General features: G+C 33.0%; 1 protein-coding gene across 2 annotated transcripts in view; it reads right to left on the bottom strand.

The window, feature by feature from the left end:
• Positions 1-13,071, bottom strand: part of LOC6047858 (coronin-1A) — a 77,522-nt gene extending 64,451 nt beyond the window's left edge. Inside the window, exons 1-2 of one of the 2 annotated variants that reach the window (XM_038260495.1) lie at positions 12,770-13,071; positions 12,118-12,615 (exon numbers count right to left, since the gene is read on the bottom strand). In XM_038260495.1, coding sequence (XP_038116423.1) covers positions 12,118-12,339 — 222 coding nt within the window. In that variant the 5' untranslated portion in view covers positions 12,340-12,615; positions 12,770-13,071. Of the gene's footprint in view, positions 1-12,117; positions 12,655-12,769 lie in introns of those variants that run through there. The other variant, XM_038260496.1, reaches the window with a different exon arrangement.
• Positions 13,072-16,177: the final 3,106 nt, after the last annotated feature.

Below are 16,177 nucleotides of genomic sequence, written 5' to 3'. Positions count from 1 at the left end.
TTGTCTATACCATTTGCAATCGAAAGAGATACATGTCCGGGACAATCCTGGTACCAGATATCGATTGCACTGGAGTTGTAGTAGTCATTCTTTAGGGGGGTACCTCTCAGCTCCAGACGTCGTTACGCTCTGTAAAGACCATGAAATGTGCATCAGCGTCAGTATCGATCGATTGAACGCTTCAGGTACAAGTGCCTTCTATACCTCCCCGAGGAGATAAGATAACACCGAGGGGTTCGTCATTCCCTCGTACAGGTCTCAAATCAGGTAACAATTTCCTGATTGTGGTGTGCGCTATCGAACTCGAATGGTGTCTGATAAAAAATTTAATGCATTTGTCAACAAGTGTCATCGACAATTAATTTGACAGCAGCGGTTCGGAACAAACACACATTCCCCACTGGTGATAAGAGGGTCGTCCTCCCCTAGACTCTGTACGATAGACTGTGTGGGGGAGAGACAGAGGTTAAGGTTTGGGCTGGCCTCGTGGCAAAATAGTAAAAGAGAACGATGACAACAGACGATTGGTCACGTACAAGGTCGGTGTCTGGGTAAATGAATTTATCTGGAAACTCATCGTTTCGGTGATAAAAGGAAAGTGAATTATGTAATGCAAATTGAAACTTGCTCCGAGTGCCCTTTCGATCTAAGGAAGGTATTACTACATATGAAAAAATCTTATACTTCTAGAATAACTTGCAATCTAATTTTATAGTATACAAATCATAATTATCTTTAATGAATAAATGTATACATTGTTTGGGGCACCCTACTACAGCTCAGACTTAATTATCAAAAGCCTTCGTAAAAAAAGTTTTGGATAATCGAATCTATGGATAACCAAGGCTTTGGATAACCAGGTCTGCACTGTATTACTGTCAAACGATGCGTCGAATCTACACATCTTTTTTTTAGAGTTGTGTTTTTTGGAAACCTGTAAAAAAGCATATTTCAAGACCACTCCAACTATTCCATGACGAGTCTAATTATGAAGTTTAACATGATCTGAGGCCGTTTTTGTATTATTTTTTTTAGTTGGCACATAGAAGTTACTTAAATTACAGGGAGACCACTCAAATCCCATTTTCAAATTACCGATTTTTCCAGAAACTCAATGAATTGCCATTTCTTATCTGAAGAATGATTTCAAGCAAAAAACTCTTAATAAAAATGTAAATATCAACCATCAAAGAGAAAAATTTAAATGGGTAATTCTTTACCAACTCACACGAAATTGGAAAAAGTTGCCCCGACTCCTCTTCGATTTGCGTGAAACTTTTTCTTAAGGGGAAACTTTTGTCCCTGATCATGAGGTCCGTTTTTTTATATCTCGTGACGGCGTTGGGGCCGTACGAACACGACCCTTTCATTTTTGAACATGCGAAAAAAATACTTTTTTTCCAATAATTTGCAACCTGAACTGATGATGATGAGATGGAAATTTGGTGTCAAAGGGACTTTTATGTAAAATTGAACGCCTAATTTGATGGCATTCTCAAAATTTTTATCGAAAAAAACACAAACAAAGTTTAAAAAACTCTGCCATTTTTCGTTACTCAACTGTAAAAAAAAATGGAAATTTAATGTACTTTTCGAATCTGCAGTAAACCAGATAGGTATTTTTTCATATAGAACATTTCTTTTGAGTTTTTTTTAAAGGTCCAATAAAAAAATTTATTAATTTTTATTTTTGGATGTTTTTTAATACCCCTGACTCAAGGAGGTTTCAAAAACACCCAAAAAGCAAAAACTGGAAATTTGGTTTATTGGACCTTTTTTTAAAAAAAACTCCAGATCAAGTTGAATGTTACCTCTTATTTGATAAACTAAAATCAATTGAAAAAAATTATTCATACATTTTTTTTTTGATGAAAGTTTGTGTCAAATCCAATATTTATTAGGATTTTCAATGTCTTAAATAACCTTTTTGCAATTCCGTCGTGAAACTACTTACTTTTCCTGTCATTCTTGAACGACGAAGTAGCCTACTTTACGACGAAGTAGCCTACTACTCGGTGAACCTCGTTGGATAAATGTACGACTCGTGCTGAAAAAATCATATTTTTGCAATTTGTTGCATAAACTACTATTTTGCAATTCCGTTGTGAAACTGTCAACTATTCCTGTCCTTCTGAAGAAACGAAAAGGCCTACTATTTTCTAAAAAAAAAAACAGAATGGGAAAATAATACCTTTCAATACCAGTGCTGAAAAGTTCTACTGAAAAGTTGAACTTTTCAACACTAGTATCGAAAAGTAGCATTTTTCAATATTTGATGTTTTGCAGGGTGAATTTACTTAACACATGAATGTTTGCCATAAAATTCAATTCTAGAAGTGTTTATCGGAATTGCAAAAAATGTTTTAAGCAACTCGATGCAAAACTTGATTTTTTCAGCACTCATCGTATTTATCCAACTCGGTAAACCTCGTTGGATAAATGTACGACTCGTGCTGAAAAAAAAACTTATTTTGGAACTTGTTGCATAAACTACTATTTCATTCTCAAATAGATTGAAGTAGTAAAAGAACCTTAAATTTTAAGTAAGCTACTAAAGAAGAATTCTAGATTACTTTTTTCAAAACAACCATGGTTTCCTATGTACATACACAGTAAAAAAAATCATGGTAATATTACATCTGGGAAGGGGTACATCATTTATGTCAAAAAATGTGTAATTTTACCTCTGAAAATGTGGAATTTAACAACTTTTCTGATGTAATGTCACTTTTTAAGTCTAATTCTAGGTAAAAATACATCATACAAGAGGCAATATTCAACCTTCGAAAATTACAGCTTCCAAATTTACAATTTTTTTACGGTGTAGGACCTTTTGAAAAAATAAGAGAGAATTGAGTGAATTTAATTTGGAAATTGTAAAAAATATTACAAAATTATTCAATAGTTTGAAAATAATTTTCAAACAAGTATGCTTGGGATTCCCTTCTTTTTGACAAAAAATCACAAATTCCCGACTTTTTTCCGATTTTTTTGTGGATTTTGACGAATCCTCGACTTTCCTGCCACCCTGAATTTGGACACTCTAACTTTATAACTTATTCGTCTTTAAATGACGTTTAGTAGTTTACATTTAGTATCTGGTGCATTGTCTATACAAAAATAAACTACAAACAAAGTTATATTTGCCTTATATTTTCTCAAAAATGAAAAAAAAAGAAAAACAAAAGCAAAAACACAATCAGCCCGTTTCGGTCGGGTTGCGATTGTTATTCTTTCCCATTTCGAGGGCTTTATTTGTTCAGGTCCATCCCGCAAACAGAAAAGCACACAAAGAGTCCACCTTAAAATTCAACCCAAGAAAGGTCGCAGCCAGAACTTCCGCTTTTTACGATGACGGGACGTGCGTGAATACGACCGAGGCGTGTGTTTTTATTAGGACGAGTTTAGCCTTTTTTTTTTTTGGAGACTTGAGCCGGTTTCTTCACGCGCTGTCTTTTGAATTATCTTTTGGTGCATGGATGCATCACGTTGGGTTTGCCGCTGAAAATCAAGCCGATCAAAATTTGGCATTTTTTAAATTTGATTGTGGGACTTCCAGCTGACTCGACCCTGGATGACGTTGCTGTTGGCGAGAGAGGATGTTAAAACTTGTTTTGATGGGCTGCGTGACGGCTTCGCAGACATGGTGAATAATTGAATTTTGAGGGTGGCTTATGAGATTTGCAACGCAGATTTTGCCATACCTGAGTGTCAGATTAGCACAGGGTGGCCACCTCGGGAAAAAACCGGGAAAACCGGGAAAAACCCGGGATTTTTATCCACCGGGAGAAAACCGGGAAAAACTCGGGAATTCGACTGACAAACCGGGAAAATATTTTAAGTTTATTTAAATTTTGACAAAAGCCCCTCTTTAATGTATTCAATATGTTCTTTTCTCAAATAGAATATTATTCCTGTTATTCTAAATGAAGAAATCGCGAAAACTAGCATTTTTTTCCTCTACAGCAGCGGTTCTCGACCACATGTACCCCTGTGGGTACCACGAGCGGTCTCAGGGGGGCCAGAAAAAAACCCTCAAACGAAATATTTAAGAGAAAAAAAAAAATAAATTGATTTGAAGCAAAAGCTAACAACCATATTTAAGGTGCAGTGAATTACGGGCGAATTATTATTTTTTTTTTATTTATTTTTTTATATTTTTTTTATTTTTTTTTATTTTTATTTTTTTTTAATCAGAAAATGTTTAAAAAAATATTTGAATGATAAACCTATAATTTGCATTCGTTAAGAAATTTTAAGAATTTAAAATAAAGTGCACCGTTTTAGAGTTTTTTCTTTTTGTTTTTTCTACGAATATTTGTTTCAAATTTGTAAATTGTGCCAAAAATATTCAAAAATATTTGAATGATAAACCTATAATTTGCATTCGTTAAGAAATTTTAAGAATTTAAAATAAAGTGCACCGTTTTAGAGTTTTTTCTTTTTGTTTTTTCTACGAATATTTGTTTCAAATTTGTAAATTGTGCCATTTAATTTAAAACATTCAAAATATTTGTAAAAATAATCATTTGCTTCATAATTTGGATATTGTTAATTTGACCTTTGTTTGCTAAAATATTAGTTGTGCATAAAATTTAAATCAGGATTTTTTTAAATTTAATGATCAAGATTTGTCCTTCAAAGAAAGCAGTAAAGAATTTTTTCAACCATTCGATTTTTTAAAGCTAAAATAGAATGATTTTTTAATGAAAATAGCTACAACTTCTAAAAAATACTATAAAATAGCATGTTTAAATCTGAAATCAAAACTATTTTTGAAAATTTTTCAAATGTATATTTTGGGCAGTTCAAAAAATCTCTGTTCCAAAAACAATTCGTCGGTCATCATAAATTTATACAAAATAATTATTATTAAATATGGAAGAAAAAATAATAGAAAAAATAAAAAAAAGTCAATGAATATTTAATTAACAGAAAGAATATCTCCAAAATGCTTGGCATTTTCAGCAGATAGTTTAAGAAACACAGAAAAACATTTTATTTTGAAGCTTTACTAAGAAAACTGATTTGAAGAAATGTACATGGACGTTGAGTAAAAAACAAAAAAATATAACAAAAAATTAAAGAACAAGCCATAGTCTCAACATTTGAATGCAAAAAGTGTTTAAAAATGCATTTTACACTAGTTCAGTTGTTTTGCAATTATTAGTCTTCAAAAAATGTACGGAAAAAACTTTTGCGATATTAAAGACCGAAAATTTAAAAAAATCAAAAGATTATTAAATCAACCCAAACATGCTTAAAAATGATTCCAAACGCAGGGAATGTATTTTAAATAGATTTCAGCTGATTGCACTCAATTTTCGATTGAAATTTAGATGTTCTATGAAAAAAATTTTTTTGCCCCTGATTTTTCGGGGCAACTTTGAAGGAAGGGACAAAAACTTTAAATAAAATTTGTACCAGCCTTATGTGTTGTTGAAAAAATCGCAGCTCGATCATTTTTATGATTTTTACCATTTTGTGTTTTGGGTATTTCAGACAGTTTTTCTAAATTAAAATTATTTTCGAAAATTTATTCCATCAATCAACTTACCGAAGATACTTAATCGATAAAAAAAGTGTCAAGATACCGTTTTTATATTTGTATGGAACTTTCCTGCACTGCTGCCAAAGTGTATACATTTTTGTTTGGACTAATGATTCAAAAAGACTTTTTGGTTAAAAAGAAAGTACTCGCCAAAAAATAATAATTAATTCACAGAAATTGATAATTCTTGGAATAATCGTTCTTCTTAAATACACAAAACCTTTTTTCAAAGAAACTTTACGAGCATTTATAAAAATGTTGATAACAATGTATTTTTGCAAATCTTTTCTACAAAATTAATAAATTGTAAATGCCATTTCCTGCTTTCTAATAATAATTAATGTTATTCTAAAAAATAAAAAAGATTTTTTTTATTTTTAGTTTGTAAAATCTATAGAGCATGATGATGAAAAATCCCAATCATTAGAAAAATTAGAGGTTTGGATTGGAAACAGATAAAAACGGCTTCGTTTTCAACTTACTTACTTTGTACTCAAGATATTTGAAAGCTTTCTTGAGGAACTCAAACTTTGAATCAAATGTATGCGTTCCAAAAGTATGTTGATACCAACGTTAGCCTAAAAAAAACATTGTAATTTGGTTTAAAAACATTCCGGAAAATTCCTTCTGGTCTCGGAAGAAAACCGGGAAAAAACCGGGAAATTGAAAATCGAAATCTGGTGGCCACCCTGGATTAGCAGCGTGCTGTTTAAAGATCCTTTTTTGGGATACAGTCCTGATTTTCCTAATTCGAATATCCGAAGGTTTTTAAGGAACTCATCACGAAAAATAACTGTACACGAAAGGTAATACGGTTCGAATTTGTTTTTGTCGTTGCAGGATAGAGAAGTACGTTTGGAAACTACGTGGATAAATGATAACATTTTATTCCGAACAAAAAATTGTTCAAACTATTTCAAATCAGTAATGTTAAGGCGTTAAGGTGCTCAAAAGCACACCACAATGTAATCTAATGCAACCCAGCTGATCTTTCGCATAACTGTTGCTAAATTGGACCAGCTATCTGCAGCTGCTGCAGCTCCGGTGCCCTCCAACCCGGTGTCCGTTATCCATCAGGTCGGATGGGGGTTGGAGCAATTTTCCAACGCTTTTCTCGCGTGGCACACAATGTCGGTGCGATGCACTGCTCTTCCAGAAAGCCACCTTTATCTTGGCCAAGTCTCTCGTGTTCAAGCTACAATTTCACGTCCGACGGAGAGGTTTTGTTAATGTTTATTTTTTCGTAAACTACAATTTTATCGCTTCTTGAATGCTCGTCCATCTTCCTCAAATCGAGAAGTAAGGCATACTTTTTTTTGTTGTTCTCACACGTGTGCCGTAAAATGGGGGCTTTTCCCCGCCGGCGAGGCCTCTAAGAAGGGGTTATGTGGTGGTCCGCCACCACCGCCAAAACGCGTTGAAATTCCTATCATTAAGGCGTGCGCATCGCGCATCGCTGGAAAGGCAGCAGAGGGTCAAACGCAAGTGCAAATTGATCGTTAAATGTGAAGTAAAGCTGACGCTGCCCTGCCCTGGCCAAGATGTATACGAAGTACATAGTTCACGCAGCTGCTCCTCGTCGTTGTTGGATGGATGATTTGGTGCTAATTTGGGGGAGAGCGAGATTGTGATGCAATAAAAGTTTTTGGGGGTTAATCGTCTTGAAACATATGATTTTTTTTCCCTCACACTTTTTTATGATTTTTGGTTGCTGATTACCACTGCGTTAAATTGGATCTTTTGAGCAATGACCCACATATTACGACGTGTTTTCATCATGCTTGTTATGATAATTTTTAAATATTTCCTTGGAATTTAATGTATTATTTAGAAATTTGTTTTTTTTTCGGTTATGATTAAGATATGATTACAATTACTCACCCACGTTCTCAGAGATAGTTGTTATTAAAGACTCTTGATACTCTCCACGCGCAACATAGCCGACCACGTTTTTTATGTCCTTTTATTAAACATTCCTGAGAGATCAAAATAGGGGAAAGTGGGGCAAGTGTAACAAGCTAAGGAAATGCTCGTTATAACCCATCAAAAACGTTAAAAAATCTGTCGGATTTTTTTATAATCATGTTATTGCAGGTCTTAACTAAGACTTTGATAGGACAAGTTTTTAAAAAATCCTGTTTTTCAATGTAACAAGTTGATTTAAAAAAAAATAATTTTCCGTACGTTCTTCTCAACTAGTGGGGCAAGACGAACAACCCGTTGGGGCAAGAGGAACATTGCATGAAACAACATGTTAATTTGCTAACAATTGAACTATTATCACTTAGATACATCAGATTAGAATGTATTTGAAACGTTTCTTTAATTTTTAGATTCAATCATAATATTTTACTAAAAAATTGATCGTTTTTACGAAAAAAAATTATTACTCAGATGAAAAAAAGGAAATTTTCATAATATCACTATATTTTGCATGGACAATTTTTTTTTAACAATTGTTTATCAATTTGTAAGTACTTTTATGTATTTATTTCCCAATAAAATATGATGTTGCTGCAATTCGTATTTTTTTCCATACTAAAAATCGATATGGTACACTTGCCCCTCCTGAACAAGATTTTTTAAACGCTCTCAACAAAAATAACCAAAAGTTAAATCATACTTTATAATACGTGCAAGTCATTGGTAGGGACACTACTGATCTAGGAAAAATAGCATTTTGATAAAATGAGCCTTAAAACGAACCCTAAGCCTTATTTTGTACTATCCAAATATTATAAGAAAACAAAGGTTTTGAAAAAAACTTCATTAAATCTCACGCCCCGTGGCGTTTACGTCGTTTTGGCGGTTATGTGGTAGTAGAATCAGCTAATTGCATGGCTAGCAACAATTCCTCATATTGGAAATAATAAAAATTGTAAAAATTACGGCCGTACGAGCGATTGTTCCTCTTGCCCCATATGGTCGTCTTGCCCCACCTTCCCCTACTCAGCGGTGAGAGAGCGTAGTCAAGGTAAAGGGGGAGAAGGGACCATCCATAAACCACGTGGACACTTTAGGGGGGGGGAGGGGTATGGCGATTGTCCACGATCCATACAAAAAGATTTTATTTGTATGGACAATTGTCCACGAGGGGGTGTAACAGATTCCCAAAAAAGTGTCCACGTGGTTTGTGGATGTTCCCGAAGTGATAGAAAAGAATTCTTTTATGCTTCTCACATGCTTCAGTAAAGGTCGCCTCACTCTCTGATTTTTTGGGGCAGGAATCATAAAATGATACTTTTTTCTATCACTCACTTACACTGAGTTTACAATCTTATTTACACAGTTTACAATCGATTGCACAAGTTTATTCTATGACAATTTTCTTTTTATGCAATGGGAGAAGGTGGGACAAGTGTAACAAGCTAAGGAAATGCTCGTTAAACCCTATTAAAAAATGAAGAATCTGTCGAATTATTTGATAATCATCATTTTCTAGGTCTTGACTAAGACTTTGATGGAACAAGTTTCTAAATAAATCAAGTTTTGCACCTTAAAAAATGATTTTAAAATTATTGATTTTCAGTAACCTTTCACTAAAATCAGTGTAAGAGTAATTCTCTAGAAAAAAATCTGATCAAACTGGCGTACAGAAAAATGCATTCCAAATTTTTATTTTACATTTTATCATTAAAGATAAATTCCAGCAAAACATTGTTTTCGAGATTTTTTATATCCTTCAGAGTTTGGGATTTTTAGGTGCAAAACTTGTTTTTTTTTTTTAATTATGATTTTCAGCTAATATATCGAAATTATGGCTAACAAAAAATCATGTTTAATGCAAAATCAACTTTGCAATCGATAATGACTCTAAACATTTTTTGATTAAGTGCACCTATTTCAAATCTAGAGTTTTTTTTTAAATAAGTCGTATAGAGATATGAACACACAATAGCTTATAGGACCTAAAAAAAAGCTTTAAAAAAATGGAAGATAATAATTTTCACAAATCACCCCTGCCAAAAATATTTCAGGCTTTGGGCAGCTGAGGCCTCTTAAAATTTTTATATTGTTCAAACTGGGTTTTCCCAGTGTCTATATTTTTCAACTAAAAATATCTTGGCAATTGTAAAACCTATTTTCAATGTAAAAAAATTAACTGATGTGAAATTTTTAGCGCTGTTCATAGACATATTTTCAGGAATTGAAAAAAATGACCTGTAAAAATGTCCAAAGTAAATGTTTTCTGTCCATTTTCAAAGTATGGCTTAGTTTAAAATTGTTTTAGTTCGTTTAGTTTGCAGCGTTTTTATATTAACTAAATATCAATAAATCTCCAGAAGTCACAATCGGAGTCGGAATCACAACAATTCAAGGTTGTTACGGAAGAGTCGAAAAAAAATCCGCGCCAAATCCGCGCCGACCTAAAATCCGAAACCGCGCAAAATCCACGCCATATAAAAAATATCGCGACCAACATTTAAAAAATTTTATTTTTCAATGAAGAAAAACTAATTCAGAAAATATTTGATGAAAAAAAAACTCGTTTTATGGTTAAAGGCTCCAAAAGAATGAAAGCAATAAATCCATTTAAAAAAAATCCTCAAGAGACGGTCAAGGCAAGGGTCAAGAAAAAAAATCTTCAAAATAGAAAATACAATATTGAAAAACCTAAAAATTTAACTTCAAAAATATAACCTCAAAATTAAATCAAAACCTAAAATTATAATATGATAAAATTTTAAATTTCTAAAGTCTTAAAAATCAAAATCTAAGATTTTTTATACAGTTTGTAATCCAAAATCCTCGCTAAAATTTCACTCCGAAAGAAATTTAATTTCTGATATCTAAAATAATGTCTTCTCATAATTTCAAAATCTCTTACATAAAATAGGACTTCAAAAATTGTGGAATTCAAGAATTTAAGAATTTAGGAACTAAGAATTTAAAAATAAAAACATTTAAGAATTTACGAATTTGAGAGTTTAAGAATTTTAACATTTTAGAATTTTAGAATTCAAGAATTTAACAATTTACGAATTAAAGAATTTAGGATTTTAGAATTTAAGAATTTTAGAATTTATAAGCTTAAGAACACTAAAATCATTTTAGATCTGAGAAATTTTTTTCTATATTGTTTTAAATTTGATATTTTTTTGTTTTCAAATTTTGACTTTTTGATTTTTTTTTGATTTGATTGATTTTGATTATTTTTTTAAATCTTAAAATTTTTGATTACCCAAAAATTTTGTATTTTGAATTTCAGATTGCTAGAATTTAGAATTTCAAAATTTCAGATTTTTTAAATTACGATTTAAGAAATTTAAAAAAATAATAATATGTATTTTGATTTTTTTTGTTATTATAAAAAACTATTAAAACATTTTTTTCGAATTTTTGTATTTCTGAAGCTTTGAATTTGGAATGTTCTGATCTTTTTATTTTTGCCAAGAATGTTTAAATTTAGAAAAAAAATATTTCTACCGATTAAATTCCATTCCAAAATTCTAAAGTGGAGGCCAGCTTCTGTTACGTCCAATCAAGCTCATATTTGGCGCCCACCAGAACAAGCCACAATAATAGTTTTTGTTACACATTCTAATAACTATATCTCAGAGAAAAGTTTGTAATATTTGATTTACAAAATTAAAAATTGAATAAATCCAGTATAAAATCAAAAATAAATAAGGTTAAAAATCATTACTCAAAACTCAAAAGAAATTAAATATTCAGAGCCGGAGATGTTAAGAAATGACAAGAAACATTTAAAAAATAATTTATACATAATCTTTATCTTCATTTTTCGAGGTTTCGTACTAAGAAAATACAAACAAACATTTTCAAAATTGCCATCCGCGCGAAATCCGCTATCCGCGCGAAACGCGCCATCCGCGCCATACGCGCCGTCCGTAACAACCCTGCAATTTCAGGTACCGGAGTCAGAGTCGAAATCGCTGCAAAAGCTACCCGACATACCATCCAAGCTGAAAATCATTTTCAACCTATACCTATAAAACATTGAAAAGTTTAAAGAGAAGTGAGTAAAGAAGTTTTAATCAACTATTTTAAAGAGTGAGAAATTGTAAACTGGGCGTCATCCATAAAGTATGTCACGCTCTAGGGGGAGGGGGTAAAATTTGGCCGATTTTAGCGTGACGTACTTTATGGATGAAGCCCTGGACGTGAATAGGATCGAGTCCTTAACGTGCCAAACATACGAAAATTTCCTGTATAAAACTGATAACATGACAAATTTGACGAATTTTATATAAAAAAACACGCACAATGGAATGCAGATTTAAAACATTGGATAAGGAAAAACCTATTTATAAATATGTAATTTCAAACCATTTCTAAATAATGTATTCTCAATTTTTCCGAACAGAACCATAAACTGGAATTTATCAAAACAGTAAAGCGCAAACGATTCTAGATAGTATTCAACCGTTTTCACCATCTTCATAATCATGCACCAGAGCTAATAAAACCCTGACTCATTTAAATCGTCTTTCCCTCAGAACACGAGAACATCGTAATTCCTCATCACGTTCCTGTGTGTGTTCATCTTGGCTTATCAACCACGACCACGACCCACGCCCTTCATGCCATCCCATCGCACCTACCTTTTTCTCCGGTTTGGCGCAGCCTCGCGAATCAATCAGACCGTTGTTGTTATTCCCGGTCGGCGTCGTCGTGATTGATGCCTGCTCCTTGCCACCACCGTCCTCCTCCTTCAACAACAGCAGCCCCACCGAACGCTTCTTCCCCCCTGGACCAGCGCCGGCGACCATGGCCGCCACCACCGGGTCGTCCTCGGGCACCGCTGCTTTGGGCTCCTCTAGCATGGTCTCTATTTAGTGGAATCGGTAGCACACGCAATGTTTTGGGTGCCTTATTTATTATTTTATTTTGGAGAAGCACAAAGTCTGGCTCTTTTATTGGCTTGGCTTGTTGGGGCCGCTCGATAATGCTCCAAACAGGCCACTCTCTAGCTACGGGTACAACGTCAAAGTTCAAGGGCAAATAATTTCACTCGGGATGGGAATTAAGGGGGATTTCAAGCGCCCAAAGTCTGGATTGGATAAAGTTAATCGAGCTAGATTTTGAGATTTTATTAACGACTTGCAAGAAAGGATCGATTATAATTTATTTTTAAATAAATCTAAAATGCTTACGTTTGACTACAGGTCAAAGCTCGTGATACGAAAATATTTGAAAAATCTAATAAATTTAATTTAGCGTTTTTTTTTAAACACAAATAAAACTAAATAATACCCTATTATTTAATTTTCTCCAATCACAATTTTCTCTCTCTTATCACTTTCAAAACTATTGCACACTTGAACCTAATCACACAACTTTTTATCGAGGAAAATCTTCCAAAAGCTGCTCTCGAGACACAACAAACAACTGCTGCTGAGGCAGAGTGCGGTGAACCACGGCGAGGGTAACAAAGACCGGAGCCGACGACGGAACGCGAGATGATAGGATGGAGGGAAAAAAACAACAACCGGATCGACGGAACGTGAAGCACAAACACGTCTAGACCAACGAACGGATCTCACAAGACTGAACTCGGCAAGAAAGAAGACGCGCGCGGCGGCGTTTCTCGCGTTTGTTTTTGTTTGTGTGCGATGCGAACAAAAATGACAGCGAGAACTGTCAGCGTCAACCGGGGATGCCAGAGAGAGTTTTATGGAAACTCTGCAGATTCGGACGAATACGATAAAAAGCTCTGTACACTTATGATGAACTTGGATAACACAACACCGTCTAGCAATTTTTGTTAGTAAAAAGTAATTGTGATTGTTTATTAGAGACGAAGGCTAGGACGAAGCTGGGATGGGATAAACAGAGAGAAAAAAACCTATTGTCAAACTAAACCACTTTCAACATGGCCGCTTCTGTCAACCTAAACCAGTCCTTTCTTATTAGGAGAAAATGAGAAGTATTGTAATTTGAGTTGAGAAAAATTTAAAAAAATTAAATCAATTTCACAAATAATTGTAAATTGCATTAATAGATTGTTTAAAATATTTTCAATTGAAAGGCATTTATTTCTATCATACACCAAATGTTGACTTATCAGCATTTTCATTTTAAAAAACAATACATTTCATGAACTGACTATTCTTTTGCCCATTTAAAACTATTGTTATTTTTTCGCGTTACATAGAAATGTCATCTAGATTGAACAATATTAAACCTGTGATTCCCATGAAATTAAAATGTGGCGTGAAGAAACAACATCGTACTGGATTTAAAAGCAAACAAAAATAATGGCCACAGTTTAGCCTATTTGATTTTTTCGCACTTTTTTATTTCAACTCATTGCCACAAATTGAAAAACAAACTTTTTTGCTCTTTGAAGTGAATGAATTGGTACAAATTTGAATTCTTGCCAGCCATTTCTTTCGATTCTGACACCTTAGGGCGTGCGACCTATGGAATGTTAACTTTCTTCAAAGTTGAGTAAAAATTGTCGTTGAATTCGACGTGCTCCTCTTTGAGGAACTGGGAAAGATTTATTTACTTTCTTTGCGTAACGGGACAACGACAGGAGCAGATCTAGGAAAAAATCTCCCCTCCCATTTAATGACTTGCAGGCTCGCTTGTAGGCTTTTTAGGATTTTTTTAGATTGAAGTAAGAAAACGCATTTAAATCGTATTGCATTTTTCACATCCAAATGAAAATTAAAAAACATACTTATAAAAAACACATAAAAAATGAAGAAGTGAACATTTTTTGACTCATCTTTGATTTGCCAACCATTTCAAGTGATTTGTATCCGGTAGCTCCTTATGAACGGATCCACCGTAAAACGATGGAACATAAACTCAGGATTCTCCACCCACGTCCAACCGCAAATTTTAACAGCCAAATTCAAAAAAATCTGCGAGGAAAACTAAACAACATTTCAACCAAAGAAAAGTCATCCGCATGCTTGAGCACTGAGTTGAAAAACATCATCAAGAAAATTTGAATTGTCAAGCTATCTGAATCACAGATTGCTTGATATTTGTTTTCGAACACAAATTTTCTTGCAAAAAAAAGAAGAAGAATACAAACGTAAACACTCAAAAAGAAGACTCTATCCAGCCGTCCCGTCCCAGGGACGAAGGCCTGTTATTTTACAACTTTTTATCAGGTTAAGGAGGTAAAGAGTATCGCACGGTAAATATTTCCGCGACCATTAAGATAAAATGTTAGGCAAGTCTTCTTTGTGTTTGTATTTATTGATTTGGTTATAATCACAGTGGAATTTCACTAATTAAGTCTCATATATGGCATCATGAAAGAAGAGCTATTTTCCAACATTTTGCGGGGTGCACCGAAATATTTTGTCGGGGAGTCCTGAGCGGCTATAAAAAAATAATATTCAATATTTCACAAAAAAAAAGTTGCTAAAAATTGCTCATGTAAATATCCATCACATTTTTATGAATATGCCTTGAGAGACTCTAACCTTTTTATTTGGAATCCAATAAAATGTTTCCGATCCAAATTTACCAAATTTCTACATTTTTTATATTCCCGCCATATTTTATGCTAGAAGAACCGAGATGACCAAATACGATTCTTTTCTTTGTAGGGGAAATCCTCTCTTGGCAGGTTAAGCACTCGCTCCTAACTCCATCCAATTTGCTGATTTGCACTATTTAAACAACTAATTTTGCAAAACTTTTGATAGAAACTTGCTTGCTCGTTTCTTATTAAGCTATTTATCACTCGATTTCAGTTGAAATCGCTTTTAATCAGCTTACTCAATGTGTCAAAGTTCTAACCTGCCAACATTAGAGGCACGCTGGAATTAGATGCTGTTCCCCTACAACTTGTCAAGAAAATATGGCAATAACAGTAATGATGGAAGTTTGGATGAAGAAGCCGGTAAATTTAATTGTATAAATAAATAAATCAAAAATTCGAAATTTCGATCGATTATTCAAAAATATATTTGATACCTTGGAAAAAAACATTTTTGAAATTTTTGAGGATTAAAAAAAATTAAATGTCGAATAACAGTAATCTATCGATAATTCTATCGGCAATAACACGTTTTATAAATCTTTCTAAAATTGACTTAATCCAACCATATCATGTTAAATTTTCAATATTTTCACTAAGAATATATTTTTCGATAATATAGTTGGTTTCAAGGGTTTCAATGTATGAATGCTAAATTTATTTTACAAAATACCGTATTTTTCTAAATTCACATTTTCATCATTTGTTGTTATCTTTTTTGTAAAATACTCATCAATTCACAAAATACCTTATTTTTTCGAAAATACTGGAATTTCATTATTAATTAGCAATAAAAATCGAATTGCAATTATGTTTGAATTTTAGCTTTAATATGGTTTTGTTTGTAAAATACCCAAAATATCGTATCATTGAAAAATACCTGAATTTTCATAATTCGCAATATGGGTATCAAACAAAGCGAAATTTATGAATTTAGTTTCTCAAATTTCCACAAAATATCGTATTTTTTTTAAAACAATTAAATTAGCATTTTGTATGCATTTTTACTTTACTAGAGTTTTTTTTAAATATGGTGTGTTGTGAAAATTTTAGTATATTGCAAACATAACAATTTAAAAGTTAAAATTCACACAAAATATCACTTTGCTAATTCTGAAAATTGTGTATTTTAGAAAAAAATACAGTTAATTGTTAAA

Source organism: Culex quinquefasciatus, chromosome 3 (assembly GCF_015732765.1).
Source record: "Culex quinquefasciatus strain JHB chromosome 3, VPISU_Cqui_1.0_pri_paternal, whole genome shotgun sequence".
Classification (NCBI taxonomy): Eukaryota; Metazoa; Arthropoda; class Insecta; order Diptera; family Culicidae; genus Culex; species Culex quinquefasciatus.
This window is presented reverse-complemented; position numbering and strand designations above follow the sequence as displayed.